At 43.9% G+C, this 26,983-nt stretch overlaps 1 protein-coding gene across 6 annotated transcripts in view; it reads left to right on the top strand.

Annotated features, from left to right (window-relative positions):
- Positions 1–26,983, top strand: part of USP6NL (USP6 N-terminal like) — a 147,073-nt gene that overhangs the window by 42,511 nt on the left and 77,579 nt on the right. The window contains exon 1 of one of the 6 annotated variants that reach the window (XM_087722743.1): positions 23,453–23,822. The exons of the other annotated variants lie outside the window; for them this stretch is intronic. Coding sequence (XP_087578869.1) covers positions 23,765–23,822 — 58 coding nt within the window. The 5' untranslated portion in view covers positions 23,453–23,764. Of the gene's footprint in view, positions 1–23,452; positions 23,823–26,983 lie in introns of those variants that run through there. 6 annotated transcript variants of the gene reach the window in all.

Raw genomic sequence — 26,983 nt, 5'->3', positions numbered from 1 at the left:
ATCAAAAGTAGTGTGACTTGACACTATAGATATAATTCAGTCCCTTTCATTTCAGCAACCCAGGCGTTCCGGAGTTATGCTGGAACACACACGCAGACCCACCCTGAGGGGTGTTAGGGATGTCTTACCCCCACAGTATTTGTTTCCAGAGAGTAAGTCATCTGTACCAAGTTTGGTTGAAATTGCTCGAGGCTGAGAGTTGATTATAAGAAACGAAGGAAACTCTGGTTAGGAGAAAGAAAAGTCTTGATCTTCCTCTGACAGTTGTTGAGAGAGCAGCTCGTTTGTTGCCAATCAAAACTGACATAACTTCCATAAAAGCATTAGCTGCAAATTCCATCCACATGAAACCTTAAGGAACTTAGCTTGACTGATCCTTTGTATGCGCCTCAAAATGTACACGTTCAGGGTAGAACTCAAAAAGCCAGTTGACACCAAACCCCGTGGCCATTGTAACGAAAAGACAGAACTCCTGCATAATTTGCTTTCTGCTCTCCTCCTTTCTGTTCTAGCCAGATGGATTAGCATTGCAGATTTTAATTATTTAAAAGCCAGCAGTGTATGCTTGGCTTGTCAGGAGCTCTTGTGTATTTCAAAGTGGGGGAAGCTGCAGAGGGTTCCTGAACTGTTCAGGGCTAAAATCCCTTCCATCGAGGACCTGCACGCTGCACGAGTCAAAACGAGGGCTGTGAAAATATCTACAGACCCCTCACATCCTGGACATAAATTGTTTCAACGCTTACCCTCAAAATGACACTATAGGGCACTGCACAGGAGAACAGTAGGCACAAGGACAGTTTTTTCCCCGAATGCCATCACTCTGCTAAACAACTAATTCCCACAAGACTGTCAAATTATTTACTAAGACTGTATTACTGTTCTTCTTCTCTTCCTTCCTAGTATCTATCTCTTCCCACTTATGACTATAACCATGTTGCTTGTATCTTTCAATTTATATTTTTTTTTATTTGTTTCCTAGTATGATTTGATTGCTTATTTGTACCCTATGGCTATCTTTAAGTGTTGTACCTTATTTCTTGACAAATGTATCTTGTCTTTTTATGTACACTGAGAGCATATGCACCGAAGACAAATTCCTTGTGTGTCCAATCCAGGGGTGGGTTTCTTGCCCCGTTCCAACCGGTTCGGTTGGAACGGGGCCGGCGGCGTCCTCGTGCATGCGCACGGTGCACGCATGCGTACTAGCGTCTGCGTGATGCTCCAGCTGCTCCTGGAGGAACGCGCAGGTGCTGTATGCGTCCTGCGCATGCGTAGAAGCGCATAACTCATCAAAACCGGGTAAGGACTGCGGGCGGGCGGGTGCGCCCTTCGCCGTTCCCGGAAGTTACTTACTTCCGGGTTCGCAAGGACCGCCGCGAACCAGTTGAAACCCACCCCTGGTCCAATCACACTTGGCCAGTAAAGAATTCTCCTCTCCTGTCCTCTCCTCTCCTCTTCTATCCATTCCCATTCTCTATTCTGTCCTGTCCTGTCCTGTCCCGTCCCTTCCCTTCCTATCCCATTCCATTCCATCCCATTCCATTCTATTTTAAATATTTAGTAAAATGCTGTAAAGAATACATATGTATTGGACATCCGCTCTATCAGTGTTTATCATTGTGGTGGCTGGGGAATTCTGGGAGTTGAAGTCCACCCCCATCTTCAAGCTGCCAAGATTGAGAAACACTGGGCTATATATCTTTTGTGCTTGAGGTGCCACAAAGCTAGGGAGAGTGGTTGCAGCTCAGATGTTTCTGGTGGAAGATCTATTAGATACCATGTCCAACTATTTTAGAAACTCAGGTTGGCCTATTCAGTTTGGTGCCAGGAGACATGCACTTACGACCTTGCTAACCAGCACAGTTCTTGTCTCTCGACCAGAGGTGGTATTCAGCCGGTTTGGACTGTTTTGCCCAAGCTGGTGGTAGAAATCGTGGGTGGGACCACCCTCTCCTCTGCCCCGGCTCTATGCTATCCTACCTACGTTTTTGAGGCCGGGCGCATGTGCGGAAGGTGCACGTGTGAGCAAGGCACATGCACGGAAGGCCAGGCGCATGCACGGAAGGCGCACGTGCGCCCAGTGAACCAATGGCAACGAAATGTGCAACCCACTGCTGCTCCTGACTTACATTTAAGCAAAACTTTTAATTTTAGAGAAATGAAAACTGGGATACTGTACAATGCTAGATTCCAGCATTATATTTTTTTATTCTCAAGAATGTTCCTGAACACTGAATGGGTCCTGTCATCTTCTACAAAAGACCAAATGGGCAGGCATAGTCTGAAAAGGGTTGTTGTTGTTGTTGTTGTTGTTCCATTACCTCTGATTCTTCATGTCCCAAGTGGGCATGGTTTTGTCAGGACAGCCTGTCACTAACTTCTTGTTTATATTCTTGTAAGCTCCTGCTTATGCCATCAGGGAATTATAGCTCTCTCTCACTCTCTCATTTTCAGCCGGCCTTCCACACCCCCCATTGCCTTTGATCCAGGCAGAGGAGATGGCCTCGAGGACCATTTTAGGATAGGTCCTTTGGGACGGCCATTTTGAAAGAGCACAGGCAACCAGAGGCAGAAAAAAATTATTTGTTGTTGTTAGTTGCGAAGTCTGAGTGTCCACTTGTAGAGCGTTGCCATGACTATTATCAGATTGGCATTGGAGGGAAGATTCCATGCATACCTTCGGCCAGAGTCGGATCTCATATTTCTACAACCTTGTTGGTGAATGTGATTTATGACCCACACAGAGGGGAGGGGACACAGGGGTAAAGTTCAAACGCAATTAAGCCGGAAAGAAGCCAGTTTCGGCTCCACAGAAGAACGTGCCAAGATGTTGATCCTAATAAATGAATGGTTTTTTTTAACTTTGTCTTGAGGCTCATAAATTAATTAGGTCATCTCTTGGGAACTCAAGTGGCGTAGGGTTTCCCGCTTAAGCAGGGGGTTCAACTAGAAGACCTCCAAGGTCCCTTCCAACTCTGTTATTCTATTTTATTCTATGTATAAAAAAAGAAATAACATTTTACAATCCTTGGCTTTTTGCTTTTCTTTTCGAACTTTTGTGTCGTCAGGCTCAAAGTACCACAAGGACACAGCTGCAGGGAAGGGAGAAACTCCCATCAGAGGCTCGGGAAGGAGCTAGCTTTTCAGAGGCTTTATGCTGTGACTCAGCGCCTTCTTCCTATTGTGTCTCCCAAAACAAAAGAGGACAGCTGCATTGTCCCAGCTGCTGAAACACAGCACAGCTGGGTCTCCCTTCTCAGCTCCAGGCTTTAATTGTGGCAGAATCTGTGCGTGTGGAGTGGGTTTGCGATTGTTTACACAGTGAAATCCAGCAATGCAGAACCGGGCTGCTCTTGGAAATGCGTAGCTGGCGATTTGAGGGGAGAAGGCCACTTTCCAGTGCCGGTTGAGAGAAAGCCTATCTACCCATGATGGTGAATCTGTGGCACGCATGCTCTCTGTGGGCACCCGTGCCATCGGCAGCTGCTCTTCTGGTTTCTGGCGCGCCAGTTGGTCTTCGTGCATGCCGAAGTGCCAGAAACCCGAAGACCAGCTGGGCCAGTGCACATGCATGCGCCGGCCACATGTTCTGTGGGCTTCCAGTGCTTCGGCGTGCGAAGGCCAGCTGGCTGATGCACATCCGCGCACCGGAAACCCAAAGAAAAGGTGGCCGGCATGCGCATGCCCACTGGACAGATGGTCTTCGAGCTTCCAGTGCTCATGCTTCCCCTCACTCTGTGCCGAATAGGTTTGCCATCACTGGCCTGTATGCTGAAGAATGGCGGCTGCCCTCTGAAAGCCAGAAAATATTTGATTTCCCCGGTGACCCCAGCTGGTATTTTCCACTTGGCTGGAGGAATGTGTTTTATCGCTTTTTATCTTCTGGTTACAAAAAAATTGGAAAAAGCCCAAGGTACACAATTATGACCACAATGGGTGAACAGGCAGCTTTGGTTTACCACAATATTTCTCAGCTGTGACAATTTCCAGATGCGTGGACTTCAACTCCCAGAATTCCCCAGCCAGCTCTTTCCCAGAAACTCTGGGAATTTGAAGTCCACATATCTTCTAAGTTGCTGAGGTTTAAAAACACTGGTTTACCATTTGCAGGCAAGAGAAAAAACACCTCGTTCATAATTAACTGATCAAAATAACCGGAAATATTATAGATGTACAAATGTAAAAATCAGATTTTTTTTAAACTTGGCTAGCATGAGGCCGAATGGGGTGGTGGGTGGTGGTGAGAAATTGCATTAATCAGGGTTTTTTTTTTTTTTAAAATAAAAATATTAATGTAATTCGTAAGTGTTAATTGCTGAAGCATATGGAAGTTCAGTAGGTAACTTTGCACAGGAACGTTTTATCGGGGTTCAAATAAAACGTGAAAATGAAAATGCAAGAGAGAAGGAACGTTTTCTAAAATAAAGTAAAATAAAGTGGCCAGGGGGAGGTGAGGATGGGAGTTTCTTGCACCTATAGAATCATAGGGTTAAAAGAGACCTTGGAGGTCTTCTAGTCCAACCCACTGCTCAAGGCAGGAGACTTTATGCCCATGCTGGCAAAAAGGTAGCACGCAGAGCCCTGTGCATGTGTGCATGCCTCCCGCTGGCCAGCTAATTTTTCAGGTGTCTGCCGTTCATGTGGGAGACGTGGTACATGCACGGCGGGCAGGGGAAACACGGGGGATGTGTGTGAGGCACTCCTCCCATGCTCCAGTTTTGGTGCCAGGAGGCTTCAGGGAAAGCCTCCGGAGCCTGGGGAGGGCGAAAAGGGGACCTCCTGGAATTTCCGGGAGTCCAGAAACGGGCCTGTTTCCAGCCTCTGGAGGGCCTCCGGAGCCCGGAGGAGGCTGTTTTCGCCCTCCCGCAGGCTTGATGAAAGCCTCTGGAGCCTGGGGAGGGTGAAAAAGCCCTTCTGCCATGGTGCAGACTGCAGGGGGGGGGGGAAATCGCACATGCATGCACAGGGGGATGGTCGTGTGTGCATGCGCAGGGGGGGGCGGGCGCATTGCATTTCAGCACACGGGGATAAAAAGGTTAACCATCACTGTCTTATGCCATCGCAAGACAACTGGTTGTCCCATCTTTTCTCGAAAACCTCCAGCGACGGAGCCCCCACGCTTGAGAACATTTAGAGACGAGAAGGTCCTGGGAAGCATGGAAGCTAATGAGAAAATTCACATTTAATGAATGAGGGGGGACAATGAGGGATATAGAAAAGCTGTAAAAGATCGGCACAGGGGACGAACCCGCCGAGATGGAAAGTCAGAAATAGTAATTTAATAGAGGATCCCATTGAAGGAGAAAGAAGGGCCACACTATTCAAACTTGGAAAAAAATAATTAAATGAGGGGAATTGCCGAAGCTTAAAATAGGCATTGAGAAAGAAAATGAGTATAATTTAATCATATTGAAAAAGTCTTGGGGAAAAAGTCGGCATAATGTGAGCCTGACTTTTTTTTACATTCCTACGTTTCTAGGCTGGTCATGTATGTGTGTGTATGTATGTATGTATGTGTGTATGTATGTGTGTGTGTGTGTGTGTGTATATATATATATATATATATGATTCTCTTTCCTCTGCTGAAGGATGATTGAGACTTTCCATAGATACAGGTAGCCCTTAAGTTACAACAGTTCATTTAGTGACCAAAGTTGCAATGATACTGAAAAAAGAGACTTATGACCCTTTTTTTCTCACTTACGACCATTACAACATCCTGTGGTCATGTGACCAAAATTCAGATGTTTGTCGGCTGATTCATATGACGGTCACAGAGTCCCCCTCCCTGGTTTGTGTGATCCCCTTTTGTGACCGTCTGACCAGGTAGTCCTTGACTTACGACAGTTCATTTAGTGACCGTTCAAAAATTACAACGGTGATGAACAAAGTGATTCGCAGTTACAACCTTTGCAGCATCCCCATGATCGTGTGATCCAAATTCAGTCGTTTGGTAACTGGCTCATACTTACGACCGCCCCGAGTTCACTAGATCCCCTTTTGCGACTTTCTGACAAGTCAAGGGAAGTGAGGGAAACCAGAATCACAACAGTGTTGCTAACTTAACCCCTGCAGTGATTCACTTAACAAATGTCTCACTTAACAACAGAAGTGTTGGGCTCAATTGTGGCATAAACTGAGGACTCCCTGTACTTAAGCGACAGGAGAACTGAGAGCTGGATTACTTCCACACTCTGTGTCGCTGCAATCTTTGGTTGCTGTAAACTCTTTGTCCTTTTTGCTATTCAGCAGTAAAAGGAAAAGTACATTACAGGTCATATTTTTGGTAGAGTTAATTGGATTAAATTAGGCCGTCCCTCTGGGTAGGTTCCTAATACAGCGCTACCTTTTCATTTGACCAAAATGAATTTCTCTCTTGAGTAACTCTGTAGCTAGGACACGGCCTGTTATCCTAATTCCTGGGTATGATGATGAGGATTTGCTCATCAGTTCGCTTCAAACAGTAGTTTCCCTGTTTTCAGGGCTTGTCGCGGGAGTAAAACTTGGAATTCACAGCGGAAGCCATTTTTCTTCTCCTGCAACAGAAATTCCGTTTTGTGGGCCAGGCCATCCTTCAAGAGAAACAAAGCATCTTATTCAAGAGCGTTGCTTGTTTGACATTCTACTTTTCCCCAGAAAACTTACAAATTGCAGCCATCCCTTACATTAACCAGAAAGAAGCAGTATTAGATATTTGTTCATCTCTGTGGCAAATAACTAAACTCTGCATGACAACAATAGTGCTATTAATAATAACAACACCCTGTCTTTTAGCTTCTATGAGTGTTCAAGGCAGCTTGACGCAATAAACTGTATGTTTCTATAGTGTAGAATAAAATAAAATCAGTATTCAAATGAAGGGAAAAGCTATTGCAAGTAGTCCTTGACTTATGACCACAATTGAGCCCCAAATTTTTGCTGCTAAGTGAGATGTTTGTTAAGTGAGGTTTGTCCCATTTTACAACCTTTCTTGCCTCACTTGTTAAGTGAATCGCTGCAGTTTGTAAGTTAATATAATCCAGTTGTTAAGTAAATCTGGATTCCCTCACCGCCCTTGGCTTGTCAGAAGGTCGCAAAAGGGGATCACGTGACCTTGGGGCGGTTATAACTTTGAGCCAGTTGCCAAACGACTGAATTTTGATCACACGGGGATGGGGATGCTGCGAAGATTGTAACTCTGGAAAAAAGTCATAAATCACTTTGTTCGTCCCCGTTGTAACTTTTCAAAAGTCACTAAATGAACTGTCATAAGTCAAGGATTACTTGTAATTAAAAACTAGGTGAAAAAGATGCACTTTTGTCAATATTGGAAGAGGAGGTAGTTAAACTTAACCACACATTTACTCCTCCAGGAGATTGATACGATCCAAGAGAATATTTGTAGCTCTGGGTTGAACTGCAGAGCCCCTTGATGTTCTCAAGGTTTGGGTTTTTTAAAATTCAATTTATATAACCCGCCAGAGGAATCTGGGCAGCGAACAGGGATTGAAAGGCAAATGATAACAATCCCAAGAATTTACTAATAATAGTAAAATTCTTGGAAAGCGCTCTGCATATTGACAAAATTTCCATCTGTCAATGACTATAGCAAAAGCCACGCTGCTTGAATCTCCACTTTTACTACGATAATATGACATCTCAGTTCTTGGAAACAACTCAATGCATGTCAAGACAGACATCGGCTAAAGAATTGGCAGCTGTGATTTCGCACTGCTGCGTATCTAATAATAATATAAAATATAGTCTTAGAATAACTTTCTCACTTTGAAGGTACACCACTCAGCGTGCATTAAAACGAACTTTTGTTGCATACAGCTCTCAAAGGGTCACCCCCTCCAATATACACTATGTAAACATGACAAAATAAACAAACAAATAAATACAAAATTATGCATGTACTCATTAGTGGTGGGTTGCAGACAGTACGGCTCAGTACGGGCGTACCGCAGCCTGCCCGGAGCACTGGATACCGTTCTGGTACGATGCTCCAGAGGGCCCACTCACCACCACCATCCCCGACCTCCTTACCTATCTTTTAAGGCTTCCGCGCTTTTGTGCAGGCGCATGGCACGTACAGCGCCTGTGCAATGTTCCGCTGAGCAGCTGGAGCATCACGGAGGCTCGTGGAGGCAGTAAGGTGTCCATGTGGATGCCGCCGGGCCCGTTCCAACCATACCGGTTGGAATGGGATCCGGAACCCACCACTGGTACCTACATATATGACGCAGAGAAGCAACACAGTCTAGTTCGGATGTGTGCACGCACATGGCGAGAAACGATTCTCAGACGGATGGCATATAGGGGACAAAGCTGTTACAGAATCTGGGAGTCCTGCTAGAAATATTCAAAACCTCCTCCCAGAGGCAAGCAACAGAAACAGACCATAAAGTGGGTGTCTGGGGTCATAGTGTGCTGGAAGGCATATGCATGACTCAACAGTTGACCCAGGCCTATCTTCTTCCTCCTCCTCCTCCTCCTCCTCCTCCTCCTCCTCCTCCTCCTCCTCCTCCTCCTCCACCTCCACCTCCACCTCCACCTCCACCTCCATATATAAAAATGGCTGTGTGTGTGTATACTGTGGGAGGTAAGACCCATAACACCCTTTGGAATGTGTGTTCTGTACAGCCTGTTGTGCCTTTAAATGGCTTCTACTGTACAGCGCAGTGGAGTTGCCATGGTAACGGCTTCACAGTACTCCACAAGGAGGCTACCTCTGGTAAATGGGAAAATCTTACATTAGAAATTACGTTTGCTCCGGACATTTTCCCCCTATAAATAAATACTCGGGCAATGCCAGGTATCAACTAGTAATAAATAAAATGAATGTTGAACTATAAAATAGCCCAGTAACCCTTTTGTACAGATTTAATAAGTATAATCTTTATTGTCATTGTACTTAAATACAACAAAATTGGTTATCATTAGATCTAACTAGATAATCATTAGATATATGCATATACAGGTGGTCCTCGACTTACAACCATGCATTTAGTGACCGTTCAAAGTTACAACACTGAAAATAAAGTGACTTATGACTGTTTGTCACACTTGTGACCATTGCAGCATCTTGATGGTCACGTGATTAAAATTCTGATGCTTGGCCACCAGTATGTATTTATCCCGGGTTCATTGGATCCCCTTTAGCGACCTTCTGACAAGCACAGTCAACGGGGAAGCCAGATTCACTTAGCAACCATGTTGCTAACTTAACAAACTGCAGTGATTCGCTTAACAAGTGTGGCGAGAAAGTCCTAAAATGGAGCAGAACTCACTTAACGACGATCTTGCTTAGCAATGAAAATTTTGGGCTTAATTATGGTCGTAAGTCCACGTTGTATTCACTCACTTGAAGTCCAGGTTATTTCTACCTTTTATATTTCACTCGGCTATCCGGGAACGTCAAAGTCAAAATAAGAAGCAGGTCAAAGCGGCTTGTTCCGGGCAGCCACCTCACAATCTGGTTTGTTTGAGTTCACTGTGATGTGACGAGTGAACACCCAGGCGTGGTACTTTGTAAACAATAATTTAGGACTTAGCATTTGTGTCTTATGTCCCAGTCTCTTTGAATCCAAACAATAGGCAGCTTTTTTTTAGCTCAGATTTCTGATAATCACATTTGTCTTATTTTCTTTAAAGAATTAACCCCCTATAACATGTTCGTTATAGGAACTTCAGTGGAATAAAAGAAGCGGTTCTTAAAAGAAGTAGATAAATCCTAACTGGGAATGTTATGCTTTATAGCAGCATTCATTGATAACTGGGCGTTGCCCGGGTATTAATTTATAGGGGGGAAATGTCCGGACCAAATGTAATTTCTAATGTTAGATTTTTTCCCCCCTTACCAGAGGAAGCCCCCTTGTGGAGTACTGTGAAGCCATTACCATGGGAACTCCACTGTGCTGTACAATAGAAGCCATTTTATGGCCGTACAGTAGAAGCCATTTAAAGGCACAATAGCCTGTATCTTAACAGAATACACACCCCGAAGGGTGTTCGGGGTGTCTAACCCTCACAGTATTTTTTTTCCCCAGAGAGTACGTCATCTGTGTATCAAGTTTAGTTGAAATTGCTCGAGGTGTTCTAGAGTTATGCTGGAACGAACACACACACACACACACTCACTCACTCACAGACAGAAAGACACAGAAACTTGTGTGTGTGTGTGTGTGTGTGTGTGTGTGTGTATCAGTGGTGGGTTTCAAAAATTGTTCGAACTTACTCTGTGGGTGTGGCCTCCTTTGTGGGAGTGGCTTGCCACCCATGTGACCGGATGGGAGTGGCTTGCCGCCCATGTGACCGGATATGAAGATGCCGACGACACTTGTCAGAACCCCCTTAAATTACCTCAGACACAGCACTGGCATGCATAAGAATAGGATGTAAACTTGTTTTTTAAAAGGCATCTTTGGTTTGCGTTAAAACAACTTACGCAATGTTCTGATTGCACCACAAATGTCATCCTTACCTTTCACAGAGGCCCTGAGTTTTATAAATAGGAGCATGATAGTGTAGAATAATCATATCCAAGGACCAGTGGTGGGTTTCAAAAAAGTTTGGAACCTCTTCTGTAGGTGTGGCCTGTTTTCCGGGTCCACTGGTGGAACCTCTTCTAAACAGTTCGGTAGATTTGACGAACCGGTTCCACCGAATAGGTGCAAACTGGTAGGAACCCACCTCTGGTATGTATATATGTGTGTGTGTGTGTGTGTGTGTGTGTATACACACATACATACATATATATATCAGTGGTGGGTTCCGGATCCTCCGTGACGCTCCAGCTGCTCAGCAGAGCATTGCGCAGGCATTGCGTATGCCTTGCGCATGCGCAGAAGCGCCAAAGACTTAAAAGACCGGTAAGGAGCTCGGGCGGGCTGGTGGGCCCTCCAGAGCACTGGAACGGTATCTGGTGCTCCAGGAAGGCTCCGGTATGCCCGTACCGGGGCATACCGCCTGCAACTCACCACTGATATATGAGAGAGAGAGAGAGAGTTTTCTGGGAATAATGAAGTTTTAAAAATCTATTTGTGTTGGCACCCTGTTATACTGTTATTTGCATTTCATTGTTTCTGTCAGATTTCATACAAGAATGATAATTAAGAGAGAACAGGTGTTTGAAGATATAAAAGAGATGCTGTTCTGGAACAGATGGGTCCAAATTACACCACCAAAGGAAATAATTCAGTTCCCTGTTTGTCTCTTCTCTTGTCTGCCCAATGCAATTCTGTGCCTCCGGTTTCCCCCCCCCCCCCAAATTCTTGATTATTATTATTATTTTGCCCCTGTGAATAGTACGGAGCTGCACTCCAATTTAGGTTCATCATAAATGGTGCAATACTGTATCTGTTTTAATTATATATTAAACTGGAGAGCTTCAGGACCAGTAAAAAAAAAAATTATGCATTTTCTCGAATTTCAAATAGTCTGTTTTCCCTAACATTTTTTTCCTAGGATCTCAGTTTTTCTTTTCTTTTCAGTATAACCTTTCAGTCTTATGGAGAAAATGATGTTTCATGAACTTTCTGGGCATGGTGCAGTAGGCCACCCCCACCCCCCACCCCATTTCCTTGTTAGCAGAAGTTGAGCTGTTAGCTATTAATTGGGCATCTTTCCACAAGAATTTGTAAGCCAAGATAACTGTCAGGAGTGTTACTTTGTCTTGTCTTGGCTTGTTTTCCAGATGGCTTATTAGTGGCAATTTTATCTGAAAGAAAGAAAAGAGAAAAATGTCAGATTTCTCCCCATCTACATATTGATTGACTTGATTGATTTAAAGATTTCCCAACTCATAAAAATGCCATTCTTGGAGGACATACAATATCACCCTCACGGTTTTAGGAATTCTTTATCCTTTCCCTTCATCCTGACTCTGGCGTCCATTCAATTTCTATTTAGCTGTGCTGCTATTTTTCTTTTTATAAGGTTTTGATTTCTCATTTGGATTTTAGATAACTTTTGAGATACATTTCTGCCCCAGTGTGGTTGATTGCTTAACTTTTCTGCTATGCAATCTTATCCCATTCTAATTAGCATGTAACCATCAGATGCATTGAATATTTGCAAGCAATAATATTGAGGAGAGAAATAATGCATTACTACCGAAAGAGTAATAAAGAGTAGCAGATACTGATCAGTAGATTAATATGCTATTGCCTGTATCTTCATATATAATGGCAAGTACTACTCACTCGTCATGAAATCTCCAGAACCGTAAAGCCTACAAACTTGAAATTTGGCACGTATGTTCCTCCTGGCATCTAGGTGCTCGCTAACAAAGGATTTTTTGAAATGACCATCAGATCATTAGTAATTCTTATACAGTAATTAACACACTCTGATGCTACGGAGTTCTACTCCCCCTCCCCACCTGAAAAGAACTCTGTTCCAACTGCCAGTTGCCTCACATTCCGTTACCTCAGTTCAAACTGGCAGACATTCCACTCCTTCACTCGGGAGCAGTCTGGGGCTCCTTACAGTATTAAATGTTGGTACCTCACCAAAATGTCTACGCCTTCCACCTGTGGAACTGATTCCGGACTCAAGGCAGCAGGAGCAATATTCCCTCATGTGTTTCAATCACCGACCACCACCGAGTCAACGGATTGTGAAATGAATTCCTCCTTCATAGCCCGATCACCTAGTTTCCTCACGAAGCACGGGTATCCAGCTTGTGTTTTATGCATTTTCCTTTTTGGTGAAGCTTTTTGGCATATTTCTGACAGTATCGACTGCCTCTGCTTTGGGATTGTCCTTGATTTGCAACTATTCATTTAGTGACCAGTTACAACAGCACTGAAAAAAACCTGATTTGTGACCCTTTTCACATTCATGATGATTTTTTTACACTTATAACCACTGCAGTAACCCTGAAGTTGCACGAACAAAATTCGGATACTTGGCAGCTGGCATGTATTTATGATGGTTGTAGTGTTCCCTAGTTATATGATACCTTTGGAGTCCTGTATTTCTATTTAAAATGTATGAATTGTTTTTATAGAGAGAGTTGTAAGTAATAGTTCAAGGTCTCTTAAGACTAGTAAATTGCTCACAGCTGAATTGTTAAACATCCCCTGGAATAGTTATAAAAGCAAGTGTGTGTGTGTGTGTGGGCAAACACACCATTTTTTTATGAAGGGAAAATGATTCTGCCCTTAAGTATGATAGCTTTGTGTTAGTAATATAATTGGGTTGTGTTGGCAATATATAAATCATGTAACAATGCTATACCTGTTTCTTTAAACCATACTGTAAAATGTGATTGGTTGCTGTTTTCCTCAATTGACCATGAGAGGGAGCCAGAAGGACTGTTAGCGTTCTGTTCATTAGATGCTGGGCTGATCTGATCTGAGTGTTTTGGAAGCTGGCTGTTAGAAAGTGCTGTGAGCTATTGTAAGTTTTGCAACTGCTAGCAAACTTTGAGTTCTGAACTGATTATATGATATTGGACTATGTTATTTGGATTATCCCTTAACTGAAAGACATTGATGACTGACTGTCTTATCCGTGTATGACTTGGACTGTTTGATGGACTCTGATACCTCTATTTCCACGAAAGTAAAAGCCTATTTAAGCTGCAGTGTCTCTGTATGCTGGTTTGTGTGTTCTCCAACACAACTCTCACAACGCTTCTCTGAGCGTACTCGCTCTTCCAACGGGGAACTTACCTAACACTTTGCTATCAGTGTTTTGATATATTCTGCAAACTTAATCTAATTCTGTTTGATCCTTATTCCCTTTATATGACCAAATACCTCACTTGTCCTGGGGATTCACTTTTGTATTAAATCCACATCCGTATTTATATACTTGACCTGTTTTATGACACATACTTCTTAAGTGAGTTAAGTATTCGCTTAATAAACTACCACTACCACTACTACTACTACTAAGATTTTGAGTAGTGAATAAATATCGCAGTCCTCGACTTACAACCACAACTGAGTCCAAAATTTATGTTGCTAAGGGAGAAATGTGTTAAGTGAGTTTTGCCCCATTTTACGAATTTTCTTGCCCTGTTTGTTAAATGAATCACTGCATTAGTAACACGGTTGCTAAGTGAATCTGGCTTCCCCCAATGACTTTGCTTGTCAGAAGATGATATGACCCTGGGTTGCTGTAACCGTCATAAATGCGAACCGCTTGTCAAGCATCTGAATGTAAATCATGTGGCTGTCGGGTCATAAGTGGTGAAAAATGGTCCTAAGTCACATAATTTCCTGCCGTTGCAACTTGGAACTCTTGTAAGTTGAGGACTGCCTGTATTAAATAATTAACAGAACTTGTAATTAGAAGATCTGAATGCTGTTTTAAATTGATTTGATTTTAATCAAACCTAATTAGCATAAATATTGTTATCCCAATATATACAGTATGTAGGCATGGACAGATTAATGAAAAAATAACGTGGGTGGGGAGATGTATTTTTGTACAAAAACAAAAAATACTCTTTATTTTCCTTTTTTGCACCTCTAACCTCCTTTTGCAAGAGACGCGGTGGCTCAGTGGCTTGTCAATCAGAAGGGTCGGCAGTTTGGCGGTTTGAATCCCTAGCGTCGTGTAACGGAGTGAGCTCCCGTTACTTGTCCCAGCTTCTGCCAACCTAGCAGTTCGAAACCCCTAAAAAATGCAAATAGAAAAATAGGAAGCACCTTTGGTGGGAAGGTAACAGCGTTCCATGCGCCTTTGGAGTTTAGTCATGCCAGCGACATGACCACGGAGATGTCTTCGGACAGCGCTGGCTCTTTAGCTTTGAAACAGAGATGAGCACCGCCCCCTAGAGTTGGGAACGATTAGCACATACGGTATGTGCGAGAGGAACCTTTACCTTTTTAACCTCCTTTTTGAGTGCTTCAGATTGCTTGAAAAGGGCCACTTTACCCCGATTATGTGATGAGGTAATCTATAAATGTTTATGCAGTATCGTAGATTTGTTAGACGTTAAGGTGCCATGAGACTCATATTATGCCCTTCTAAGAGCATAATTGCTTCTTCAGAAGATGTTAGCATATTTCCATGAGAAGCATTCATATGGCTTGAGAATAATTTCAGATGGCTGCTAGATTTATCTTGCCTATCAATTCCCTTGGTTTTGTGTTTCAAGTTTTTAATTTTTTGTGCACATCTGCTACTTGCTATACTATCTTATTCCTTTTTCTTTCTTTTTAACCATTTCACGATCTACATAACTGGTTTTGGAAACTCAGAAAAGCTCAGGGAGAATGTATTTTGGAACTTGGTTAAGAAATTGTGAGTGTGATGATTTGGTGTTAAAAAAATCGCCAGCACGTCTTCAACATTTTGAGTGTTAAAATACTAACATGGATGACAGTTGTTGTGTTGTGTTGGCTGATGTCAAATCATGGGATTTTTATTTTGAACGTGTTTTCAGTGGCTTATGGATATATTTTAAACTTTGCTGCTATGGTTAGTATGCAGTGTCTTTAGAGTAAAAGTAAAATATAATAAATATTGGAAGAAATTCACTTTTTCAGAAGGGTGGTTTTAAAATCAGATGAGTCCTTTTTTCTTTCTTTGTTTAGAACATTTCTAAGAATATTCATTCTCATGAAGGAAGATTACTATATGTGTCCCAGGATAATGTTGCAAATTCAATCTGGGACCAGAGATTTAGTCTTTTGAACTTTTGGACTCGGGCTGGGGCCTATCTTCCGGGAACATCTCTCTAGCAGAGTGTGTGCTTTGGGCTGTTCTGAGTGTGGTATTTTTATGGTTGTGTGTGGCTTTTTAGTTGTTCAATGAGGTGTTGTTGGCGGACTGTTAAATCCTTGGCTGTTGTTTCTTTGTGCTGCCAAGTCACAGCTGCTAAGTACCCGATAAGCTGGTAGTAAATCAGCACTCCTGTTGACTGACAAGGGGCCTGTTTCCCAGGTTTCAATTATTTCCCTGGCTATTTTTGTTCCTGCTCAGCCAACAATCTTAGTAGCTGCGAAATTGAATGTATGTTCTTATTCAATGCAATGTGAGGCTACCAATGAGTTTGGGTCTTTTTGTCTGACCATTCGCTTGTGTTCTTGCAATCTGGTGCTTAGCTTTCTCCCTGTCCATCCTTGATAGCCAGAGGAGCAACTCATGGAGGGAATCTGGCAGATTACATTTGAAGTATCTCGCACCTCCAAGCAATCTCTGCAATGCATGATTTGTCCTTGTATGGTAGCCTGTGGGCAGTGCCCCCTTGCAGATCTCGGAAGCTGTGTTCTACTGCTTCCGAAATGTTTTTGATGTATGGCAGGGTGTGCCATATAGTTTTTTGTGTACCTCCTTTCTTCCTTTCTGTGTCCTGCGTGTTGTGCAGGCATCTTATAATAAAAGCCCGTGGGTCTCCATTCTGCCCAGTGGTGGGATTCAACTGGCGTAACAACTGGTTTGCTGAGCGCAATCCGTTCTGCTGCGCCTATCAGCTGGGCTTCAGAAAAGGGAATGTACCATATTTTTCAGAGTATAAGACGCATCTTTTTCCCTCAAAAAAGAGGTTGAAACTCTGGGTGCGTCTTATACACTGAATACAGCAATTTTGCCTCCTGAAACCCCGGCCCTTTCCCAAAATTGCCATACAGAGCCTTTAGGAGGCTTTTAAAGTGCTCCTGGGGGCTGGGGAGGGCAGAAATGAGCGAAGAACGGGCTGTTTTTTGCTCAATTTTGCTCCCCCAGCCCCCAGGAGCACTCTGCAAGCCTCCTAAAGGCTATTTATGCCCTTTTTTGAAAAAAAAAATAGGTTCATTTTCGTGAAAAATGGGCCGTTTTGCGGAGGTCTGCAGAGTGCAAAAACTTTTTTAATTTGCCTCTTCAAAACCTTGGTGCGTCTTATACTCCGGTGTGCGTCTTATACTCTGAAAAATACGGCAGGTGAGTATAGCACAGTGGCGGGTGGGCCCAACTGAAAGTCAGAGAGAACCGGTTCGCTCCCAGCTAATCGTCGTAGCTAGCGGTAGAATCCCACCCCTGATTCTGCCTGAATTTGTCCATGTTGGTACCTGCTCTGCAGAAGTATTTGTTCTCTAGGAATCACCACTTGGAGGCCAAGTATTATTTCATTTGTAGAAGGGCTGATTCTGTTTCTGCAACAATTTACACTAAAATCCTATAATTCTGAGGCTCCTGATCTCCCCTCAGTTTAATCTTCATTTGTCCACATATTTGGACTTGGTTTTATTCTCTCCTGGCCAGTAAAATGCGTCTCTCCTTTATAATCAAACTGCTGTAAGACGCATATCCTATTACGTTATCTAATCTTCTTACTACAAAATATAATGTGAATATTGCAGAGGTCAGAGTAGGTGGATACAGGAATTAAATCGTTTGTTTGTCGAGTCCAAAAAAATAAAAGCAGGCAATGAATGTTGCCTATTGTTGTCGTTTTTTTAAAAGCTATTTTTAAATGACAGGCGATTCGGGGCTGACTTTCATTTGTGTACAATCTAAATGAGGAAGCGATACCTGATTACTTCATGGAGACCAAAGTGTTTGCTTGGCAAAACGAACCAGTTTCTACCACACCTGTTTTGAAGTGTGTTTCGGATGGAAACAGCAAAGGAGGATTTAATTTCCACTGGATTGTTGGGGGGGGGGGGAGAAGGAATAGATTACACAACTGATTCACAAGCCAAACTAATCCGAAAACATGGAAAACCCTTATAGCATCGTGAGAACAATGCTTTACTTTTTTTGCCCCTTTTCTGAATAGGGCAGGGGTGCCCAAACGTGGCAACTTTAAGACTTGTGGACTTCAACTCCCAGAATTCCTGAGACCAGGAGTTCTGGGAGTTGAAGTCCATAAGTCTTAAAGTTGCCAAGTTTGGGCATCCCTAGTACCAGGGCATGAGCCAACCTGGGAGTGTCTGCAAAATGTGATTTTAAAAAAGTTAAGAAGGTGGTCACAAATAATGCGGTTAAGGCTCCGCCTGTTTTTGTGTACAATCCAAACACTGTCTACATTTCCGACTCCCTCAACCTCTTACATTTTTTCTCTTTGTTTGGAATTGCACCGATAACTTTGACAGGGTAGAATGATTGGTATTTATTTATTTATTCCGCGTATGGCATAACAAACATGTCTATTAACATTTCACCTAAATTAAAACACACAGTAAAATATGAATGTTAAAACAGATCTATGTCCAGATACGAATATCTAAGCCAGGGGTGTCAAACTCGATTTTATTTGAGGGCCGTATCAGGGATGTGTTTGACCTTGGGAGGAGGGAGCAGGAGTGGCTGGGGTGGGCGTGGCCAGCCCAATGTCCTGAAGCCCTCTGCCGTGCTGCCTTCCCAAGCTCCGTTTTCAGCTGTGACGGCCTCTTTCGGCCATCTGCCGGTGAAAACTGAGCTCAAGAAGGCTGCACCGCTCCGTTTTCACTGGCAAAGGCACTGCGGGCTGGTTCTTCGCTGTTTCCAGGGCGGCTCTGTGGGCCAGAACTAAGCACTCTGTGAGCCACATCCAGCCCGCGAGCCTTGAGTTTAATACCCCTGGTCTAAGCTATCTGCCCTCAGCTTACAGTCCGTCAGAATGTGACCGACTGTTTGAAGTGGGACCTTCCACTTACCGGAGGAGATTATGCCCCGTTTATGCGGAGAGTCTCAGACGCCATGTGTGGTGTGAATCTTATTCATTGCTAGTAAGGTAGTTCAGAACTTGGTGACTTTCATGTAGGACCGTCTGTACAGGCAGTCCTCGACTTTACGACCACAACTGAGCCCAAAATGTATGTCGTGAAATCAGAAATGTGTTGAGTTTTGCCTTATTTTACGACTTCCCTTATCACGTTTGTTAAGTGAATCGCTGCAGCTCTTAAATTAATAACACGTTTGTTAAGTGAATCTGGCGTCCTCATTGACTTTGCTTGTCAGAAGGTCGCAAAAGGAGATCACGTGACCCTCCCCCGGGGACACTGGGACCGTCATAAATGCGAGTCCATTATCAAGCATCCAACTACAAATCACAGGTCCGTGGGGATGCTGCAGCGGTCGTAAGTGTGGGAAATGGCCATAAATCACTTTTTTTCAGTGCCTTTGTCACTGAAGCGGTCACTAAAAGGACTGTTGTAAGTTGGGGACGCCCTGTTTATCTTCCTGTGTCAGGGCATTCAGAAACCCATGTGGCTTCTCGATGGGAATCGATGTGAAAAGTTGTTAACCAGATGTTGGACAAGTGGCAGTGAGAGCTTCATCGATTTGAATCTCCCAAAGTAGCAATAGCAATAGCAATAGCAGTAGACTTATATACCGCTTCATAGGCCTTTCAGGCCTCTCTAAGCAGTTTACAGAGAGTCAGCATATTGCCCCCAACAATCTGGGTCCTCATTTTACCCACCTCGGAAGGATGGAAGGCTGAGTCAACCCTGAGCCGGTGAGATTTGAACCGCTGACCTGCTGATCTAGCAGTAGCCTGCAGTGCTGCATTTAACACAAGTTCTGTAGTTGTTCCTAATTTTTCTTACATAGAAACATTTTTTATTTTCCATTTTCATAGCATATAATCACATGTATACTATTACATAGTCAATATCATGTTGTATTATTAAGTAATTACATCAATTCATCTTACCATCAACTACTAAAGGAAAAAAAAAAGACCAGTTATTGGTTCTTCTGCTCTCCATACACCATATTTATACCTTATCCGACACTTTCTTCCGCCTCTCTCCTCCCCCTTTCTACATCCTTTCTTCCCTCCATCATTTTCTACTCTATTTCCCCTTCCTTTCTCCTTCTCCTCTCTCCCCTTACCACTCCTCCTTATACACCTCATCTTCCCCCCTCACCCTCTCTCCTGTCTCTCTCTTCTCTCCTCTGCTTCCCACTCTTCCTCTCATTCACTTGGTGTATTTCAGCTTCTGAGCAAACTCCCTTTTGTGTTGATGGTAGTTATAATTCCATTTCAATATACATAAAAAAGAAAAAGCAGTATACATGTACAATCATAATACCTTAAAAATCCAACACTCCTCCTCCAACTTAGTAAACTCCGCTCCCTCCCACCCTGTAATATTCTCATTAGTGCATCTTGCCTTCGGCGCTAGATGGCTCAGAACAGGAAGCCAGCAAATAGGAGTGATTTTAATACGTCCGCTTATAATCCTCATGATGTCATTGAGACTGGCGTCTAACTTACCAGTTCAGCAGCTATTAAGACATTCAGGGGCACAATACAACACAATAGCAGAGTTGGAAGGGACCTTGGAAGTCTTCTAGTCCAACCCCCTGCCCAGGCAGGAAACCCTATACTGTTCCAGACAAATTGCTATCCAACATCTTCTTAAAGACTTCCAGTGTTGGAGAATTCACAACTTCTGGAGGCAACTTCTGTTCCACTGATTAATTGTTCTGTCAGGAAATTTCTCCTCAGTTCTAAGTCGCTTCTCTCCTTGATTAGTTTCCACCCGTTGCTTCTTGTTCTATCCTCAGGTGCTTTGGAGAATAGCTTGACTCCCTCTTCTTTGTGGCAACCCCCGAGATATTGGAAGACTGCTATCATGTCTTCGCCTAGTCCTTCTTTTCATTAAACTAGACATACCCAGTTCCTGCAACCGTTCTTCCTCTGTTTTAGCCTCCAGTCCCCTAATCCTCCTTGTAACACTACAATATTCTAACCAGCCCTATTGCTGATGACTTGAGTGGGGGCAGCTGAAAGTCCCCCCTTTAGTTCAACCTAATATCTGGGATGTGTTATTCCTAGTTTTGATTTTTGCCCCCATGTTCTCTAGATCAGTGTTTCTCAACCTTGGCAACTTGAAGATGTCTGGACTTCAACTCCCAGAATTCCCCAGCCAGCATTCGCTGGCTGGGGAATTCTGGGAGTTGAAGTCCGGACATCTTCAAGTTGCCAAGGTTGAGAAACACTGCTCTAGATGTATCATATAGGAAAGAGATCTGGTCCAATGTTGCTCCAAGGTGCTTTGGATTAGGGTTGTCGAGGAGTAAGTTGTTGTTTGCATAAACCTTTGGCGCTTCACTTGGCAGCTTGTTATTCGGAAGGAAGCACGAAGTAAACAAGTGTCCGTGTACATAATGACGAATAGGTACTCATATCTGTCGGTGCTTATATTGGAGTGTAGGTGATTGCATTATGATTTCTGCCTTTCATAAATCATCTCCCAGCATTATTGAGCAGCCTGGCAAGTGGGAGAGAAACCTGGGGGAACTTGCCTGAGTTTGAAAAGCTAAGCATGGTTGGGATTTTGTGAGTATTTGATGAAAAACCTATCAGGAAACCATCCCAGATCGTAGCATGAAGACAAGTAGAGAAAAGAAGAGAGAGAGAAAGAGACAGAGAGACAGACGATAGAATCATAGGGTTGGAAGAGACCTTGAAGATCTTCTAGTCCAGGGGTCACCAACCACTAAATTCATAATGACTCCCTCTTCTTTGTTGCAACCCCTGAGATATTGGAACACTGCTATCATGTCTCCCCTAGTCTTTTCATTAAACTAGATATACCCAGTTCCTGCAACCTTTCCACGTATGTTTCAGTCTCCAGTCCTCTAATCATCTTTGTTGCTCTTCTCTGCACTCTTTCTATAGTCCCAACATCTTTTTTACATTGTGGTGACCAAAACTGAATGCAGTATTCCAAGTGTGACCTTACCAAGGCCTTGTAAAGTGGTATTAACACTTCACGTGATCTTGATTCTTTCCCTCTGTTTATGCAGCCTAGAACTGTGTTGGCTTTTTTGGCAGCTGCTGCACACAGCTGGCTCCTATTTAAATGGTTGGTCCACTAGGACTCCAAGATCCCTCTCACAGTTACTACTGTTGAGCAATAGGTTGATATGCTATATAATATTATACCTAAGTGGCAAATAAATAAAGGTTTTCCCCAGAACCACTAAGAGCTTTAACCTATCGCCAGAGGCTTATCAAAGCAAGGTTTCCATGTTACGTGAACCAGAGATGTTGGTTTTTGTATTGGGGGGGGGGGCAGGGGGGAAACTGTGTGATTTGTTTTATATTTCATTCTCTGCTTGTCCCACCGAAACGAGGAATGTAATTGAACTTCTTCCTGGAAACAGAAAATATGCAGCTGCTGCTAGATTTTAGTTTTTTACTCAGCTTTGTATGTGCTCCTTGTTCATGGAAGCTTAGAAGTCATTGGGGGCAATGCACGCGGAGTGCTTCGATGGCACATCGCTCCAGCGGTGTTGTTAAATTATTGTGGGGGTTCCGTATCTTTCTCACATCAATCTAACATGCGGGATCAGTGATCAGGAAACCAGGTGAAATTTGATTCTGCTGCTTCTTCCTTTCAGGCAGATCCTCGATCTGGTCTTTTATTGACAGTCGCAATTTCATTTTCCGGTTCTTTATTTTTGAGGTGCAGGACGCATCAAGTGTGGTCACCTCATGGCTGCTGCTGTGTTGCAATATTTACAGGGAGGGCTTATTTTCAGGGGAGGGCTTATTTTAGCGCATGCGCTCAAGAGCTCGATTGGGCTTATTAGCTAGCAAATAGCAATAGCAGTTAGACTTATATACCGCTTCATAGGGCTTTCAGCCCTCTCTAAGCAGTTTACAGAGTCAGCATATTGCCCCCAACAACAATCCGGGTCCTCATTTTACCCACCTCAGAAGGATGGAAGGCTGAGTCAACCCTGAGCCGGTGAGATTTGAACAGCCGAATTGCAGAACTGCAGTCAGCTGAAGTAGCCTGCAGTGCTGCATTTAACCACTGCGCCACCTCGGCTCTGGGGAGGTCTTTATTTTCAGGGAAACAGGGTAACACAGTTATTGAGGGAACCCGGCTTCCCCATTGAACTTGGTTTGTCGGAAGGTCGCAAAATTTGGTCACATCATCCTGGGACGCTGCGAATCGTCACACGTGTGAATCAGTTGCCAAGAGTTTAGATTTTGATCACGTGACGCATGGGGATGGTGGAAGAGTCATAAGCGTGAAAACGGTCGTAAGTCCCTTTCCGGTGCCATTGCAGCTTCGAGCCGTCACTAAATGAATGGTTGCAATTCAGAGACAGGCTGCACCGAAGCTATTCTACCGCTAAGGAGGCTTTCTGGTAGGCGTGTTGCACTGCCTTTTAGCTTAATTCTTTTAAAAACCGTCCCTCAACGTTCATTAAGACAGCGTCGAGTCCCCGAGTTGCCACCCACAAGAATTTTAATACTTTAATGAAGGATTTGCCGAATTGGAATGTTTGGGTATTTCCAAGAGAGCAAAAGCACACGATAACACAATCTTCTGTAGCTTGTTTTTGTGAAGCTTGCATGGAACAAGTTTTTTATTTTATTTTATTTTTTAACTCTCTTTTTTTTTTTGAAGGGGGAACATTCTGTCTCTGTGCATATTTAATAGTCACAATTGAACTACTTTGTAGCCAAGGACAATATCATTTGATATTCTGTTCTGGCTACTGTATTCATCGCCGTCCTTGATGTTGTGCGTCCCAAGCGGTTGTGAAACAAGTTTGCTGGAGACTTGTTCCTTCTGGAGTGGAATGCTGGAACGTGTAGGCTGGGAAGGGAAATACTTGGCATGTGTCGTTCACGGTTCGCCAATGGCACCATTGTCTTAACGCTCCGTAGACAGCAAAGCGTGGCTACATTGGGCCGAGTGTTTGAAGGAATTTGATATTCGGAGCCTCCGAGTTACTTGAAGGTCTCGGGGTTTTTTTGTTTTCTTTTTTTCCTTCGAGCAAAAGAAGAAAGACGGGTACTGGCTCGGATTTTTCTGCACGCGTCAACAGGATGGACTTTGTATGATTGATTGCTGCCCGGCGATCTGGAAATAGAGGCTCTTGCTCAATGAGGACTAAAACTGTAAATAGGATTCGAGGCCGCTCAAGGAAAGAAAACTTCTACGGTAAAATACAATCCCAAAATGAAATTGCATGCTTTGGTGACTTATTCTTAGCATCGGAAAGAAGCTTTTGATAAAATAGCCGTTTTGCCTGTGGTCTATCTATTTCAACTGCTTTCCTTTAAAGTAGGACTTGTTCAGATAACTTTGCCTAGTAGTGATTATCAGTGTATAAGATACGTCTTTTGTATGTAGTTTTCCCCCCAAACCGTACTTTTAAAAGAGGAATAGATTTGGCTCCATATCTCTTAAAAGTATTTTATGCATTGACCTTTCTGTGTAAAATGCTAGAGAAGAAAGGAAAAAAAAAACCAGGCACTACGTCAATAATCTTCTGCCGTAATACCTTTTTATTGAATTTGTAATCCATGTTTTCTTTCGGATGCTGCCAACTGGAAGAAATATGGAATCAGCTGCTAGATAGCTACGTGATTTATCATAAGCTGGACTATTTTTTTTCTTATTTATTAGAAGTGTGTGTGTGTCTGTGTGTGTGTTTTACTGGCTTTGGTGTCCAAATGGCTTGTTTCCAACCCTGTGAAGTGCTCACTTGACCGCCATCAACCCAGCCTTCTTGTGGATGTGCTCCCTATTTGTGAAATCTAATGCTAAACCCCAAGTAATACAGAAACTCTGGTAATTTGTGGATAATAATTAGCTGCAGTCAGTCATTTGCTCCACCCTCTGAGCCATGGTTTAGCATCTAGCTCAACCTGCCAGGTATTGGTATTGTTTTGGGGTGTGGGGCTGGAGAAAATGACAGGGGATACCCAAAACTTGAGATCTGCCCATTTCTTACACTGAAAAGCACAGATGGTATCTGTCCATGGGGTGTTCCTAATTTCCCACCCATCTCCTAACCAGACTCAGATCGGCCTAGTTTCATCCAATCCCTGTTGTTACCTTTCTTTGACACTATCCTGAGGAATTTTAGTCCCCTGGTAGGAAGGCTTTGGAAACGGCATTGCTAATAACAAAGACCTTAATGGTGTGCAGGCGGTCAGGCGCTTATGCAGCTAATTTGTTTAAGTGGTTAAATGGGGGGACAAGGAATTTCAGTGATGCTACATGCAATTAAAATGGATCCACGGTTTCCTGATGGCTAGGGTAATTTCTGCAACTCCAGAGATTGAGGAAGGCAGCAAATTCAGCCAGCTTTTTGCCAGGATTCAAGAAGAAACTGTTGTATGCCAGTAATTACTTCGCTGCTTTCTTAGTGTGTTCTTCCCACACTTAAAGGAAGCACATACGTACATGGGTGGATTTAGCAGTTACACTGATACACATGTCAGTAGCTTCACTTTTCTCGACGGAGTGAAAGCATTGTAATTTTATGCATGCAGTTTGCGCCCCTTAATACTCAGAGGTTAATGGCGAACGATTAGAAGATGCTGAAGGTTAAATTCAAATACATTAGTTTCTGTCTCTTGTATTGCCTCATTGTTGAGTTTTCTACTTTTGGCTCCGCTTCTGCAGCTGGTTCCGTGGTTTTTTTTCCTCTATCAGGTCTTATACAGGTCTTGCATCCATAAGAAACCCTCTTCCCATATGCCTAGGACAGGGGTCAGCAATCTTAAACCCTCAAAGAGCCATTTGGACCTGTTTCCCACCCAAAAGAAAACACCGGGAGCCACGAAATCTTTCCCGTGCCTGTCTGTTTTCTGAGCGCCCGCAAAACCAGCATATGTATTTGAATTAAAGGTTCTGTTTCCTTCTGCAACTTTTCTTTTCTTGAACTTATCCATGGTTGGCCTACTGGGGGTTGAAAAGCTCAATAAATCACGTGCTGGCGGGTGTCACCCATTGGCGGTTGTGACACATATTTTGAGCGACGGGGAGCCGCAGCAGAGGGATGAAAGAGCCACATGCGGCTCCAGAGCCACAGATTGCTGACCCCTGGCCTAGGATGTAAATACTGTGGTATTGTTCAAATATGGCAACTATAAGCCCTAGCCTGATTTTCATGCCTGCGCCTAATATAAGCCTTACCTCCCAAAATAAGCCTGAGTTAAGCCCCGCCCAATGTCTTGTTGTACAAGGTGGGATGAGGCGCAGGTGTAAAAATCAGGCGAGGGTGGTGGTGGAGCTACCCTGTATCCACTTCCCTTAGCACCACTGCAGCCAGACTTCCCAAGGCCCAACACCTGTCGTGCCACTGCCCAAGTTCTTCTGCAGCCACTTGCAGCAGGATGCCACAAGGCTCATCATGCTGGAGTCACCGCTTGCGCGCGCAATGTCACACCACACCACACAGCGTCCTGCTGCGAACGGCCGTACCGGCATGACAAGCCTCATACCGTCATGCCACGAGCGGCTGCACCAGTGTGATGAGCCACGCGGCGTGTGCCAACAAGCAGCTGCAGAAGACATTGGGCAGCAGTGCAACAGGTGTCGGGGTGTGGCAGGCGTGACTGCGGTGATCCTAAGGTAAGGACTCAAGACATCCCCTGAAAATCAGACCTGGTGCTTATTTTGGGGCAGAAAAGAAACAAGACCAGGTCTTATTTTGGGGGAAACAAGGGGTTGTGGCCCAGCAGGAGCCATTGGAGCTGCCACCAGACTCCGACAGCGAGGGGCCCTCTGAGTCGGCTCTGGAAGATGTGGAGGACCCTGGACAGGGTTCCGACTCTGAGCAGGGCGCAGAGAGGCTGGTTGGCCACCAGGAGGCACCTGAGCCTTGGACCAGTGTGGAGGAGACAAGGGAGAGTGATCCAGAAGCCAGCAGTGAGTTGTTCCTGGATGCACAGCACTGAAGAGCAAATAGGCATCAGGAACAGTTGCACAGTTACAGGAGGTAATTGCACTCAGCTGGTGGTCATTAGGCTCCTCTCCAGACTATAAAAAGACTCCTTGTGCACACGCCCCTCTTTGCAGAAGTCAACGCAGGATTGAATGTCGGAGGACATTACTGTGATCTTGGCAGGCTGGATTGCTGCCAAGCCTTATCTGTGTTTATTGCTGCCCAAGCTTGTCTGTGCCGGTTTGCTGCCAAGGACATGTCTATCTGTTACTTAAATGCCATAACTTATCTTTGGCTCGGCGTGTGTGTTGATGTGGGACGAGGGGGGTCAGAACACAAGTTAGAGTGCCTAACTAGCTATCATTATTGCAAGATTTCTCTGCTGTCTCAAAGAACCTGTATTATGTCATAGAGCCCTGCGGAA

Source organism: Thamnophis sirtalis, unplaced genomic scaffold, assembly GCF_051295495.1.
Source record: "Thamnophis sirtalis isolate CommonGarterSnake01/CBP01778 unplaced genomic scaffold, rThaSir2_p1.2 scaffold_9, whole genome shotgun sequence".
In the NCBI taxonomy this organism is placed as follows: Eukaryota; Metazoa; Chordata; class Lepidosauria; order Squamata; family Natricidae; genus Thamnophis; species Thamnophis sirtalis.
Note: the sequence above shows the minus strand (reverse complement) of the source record. Positions and strands in the feature narration are given on the sequence as shown.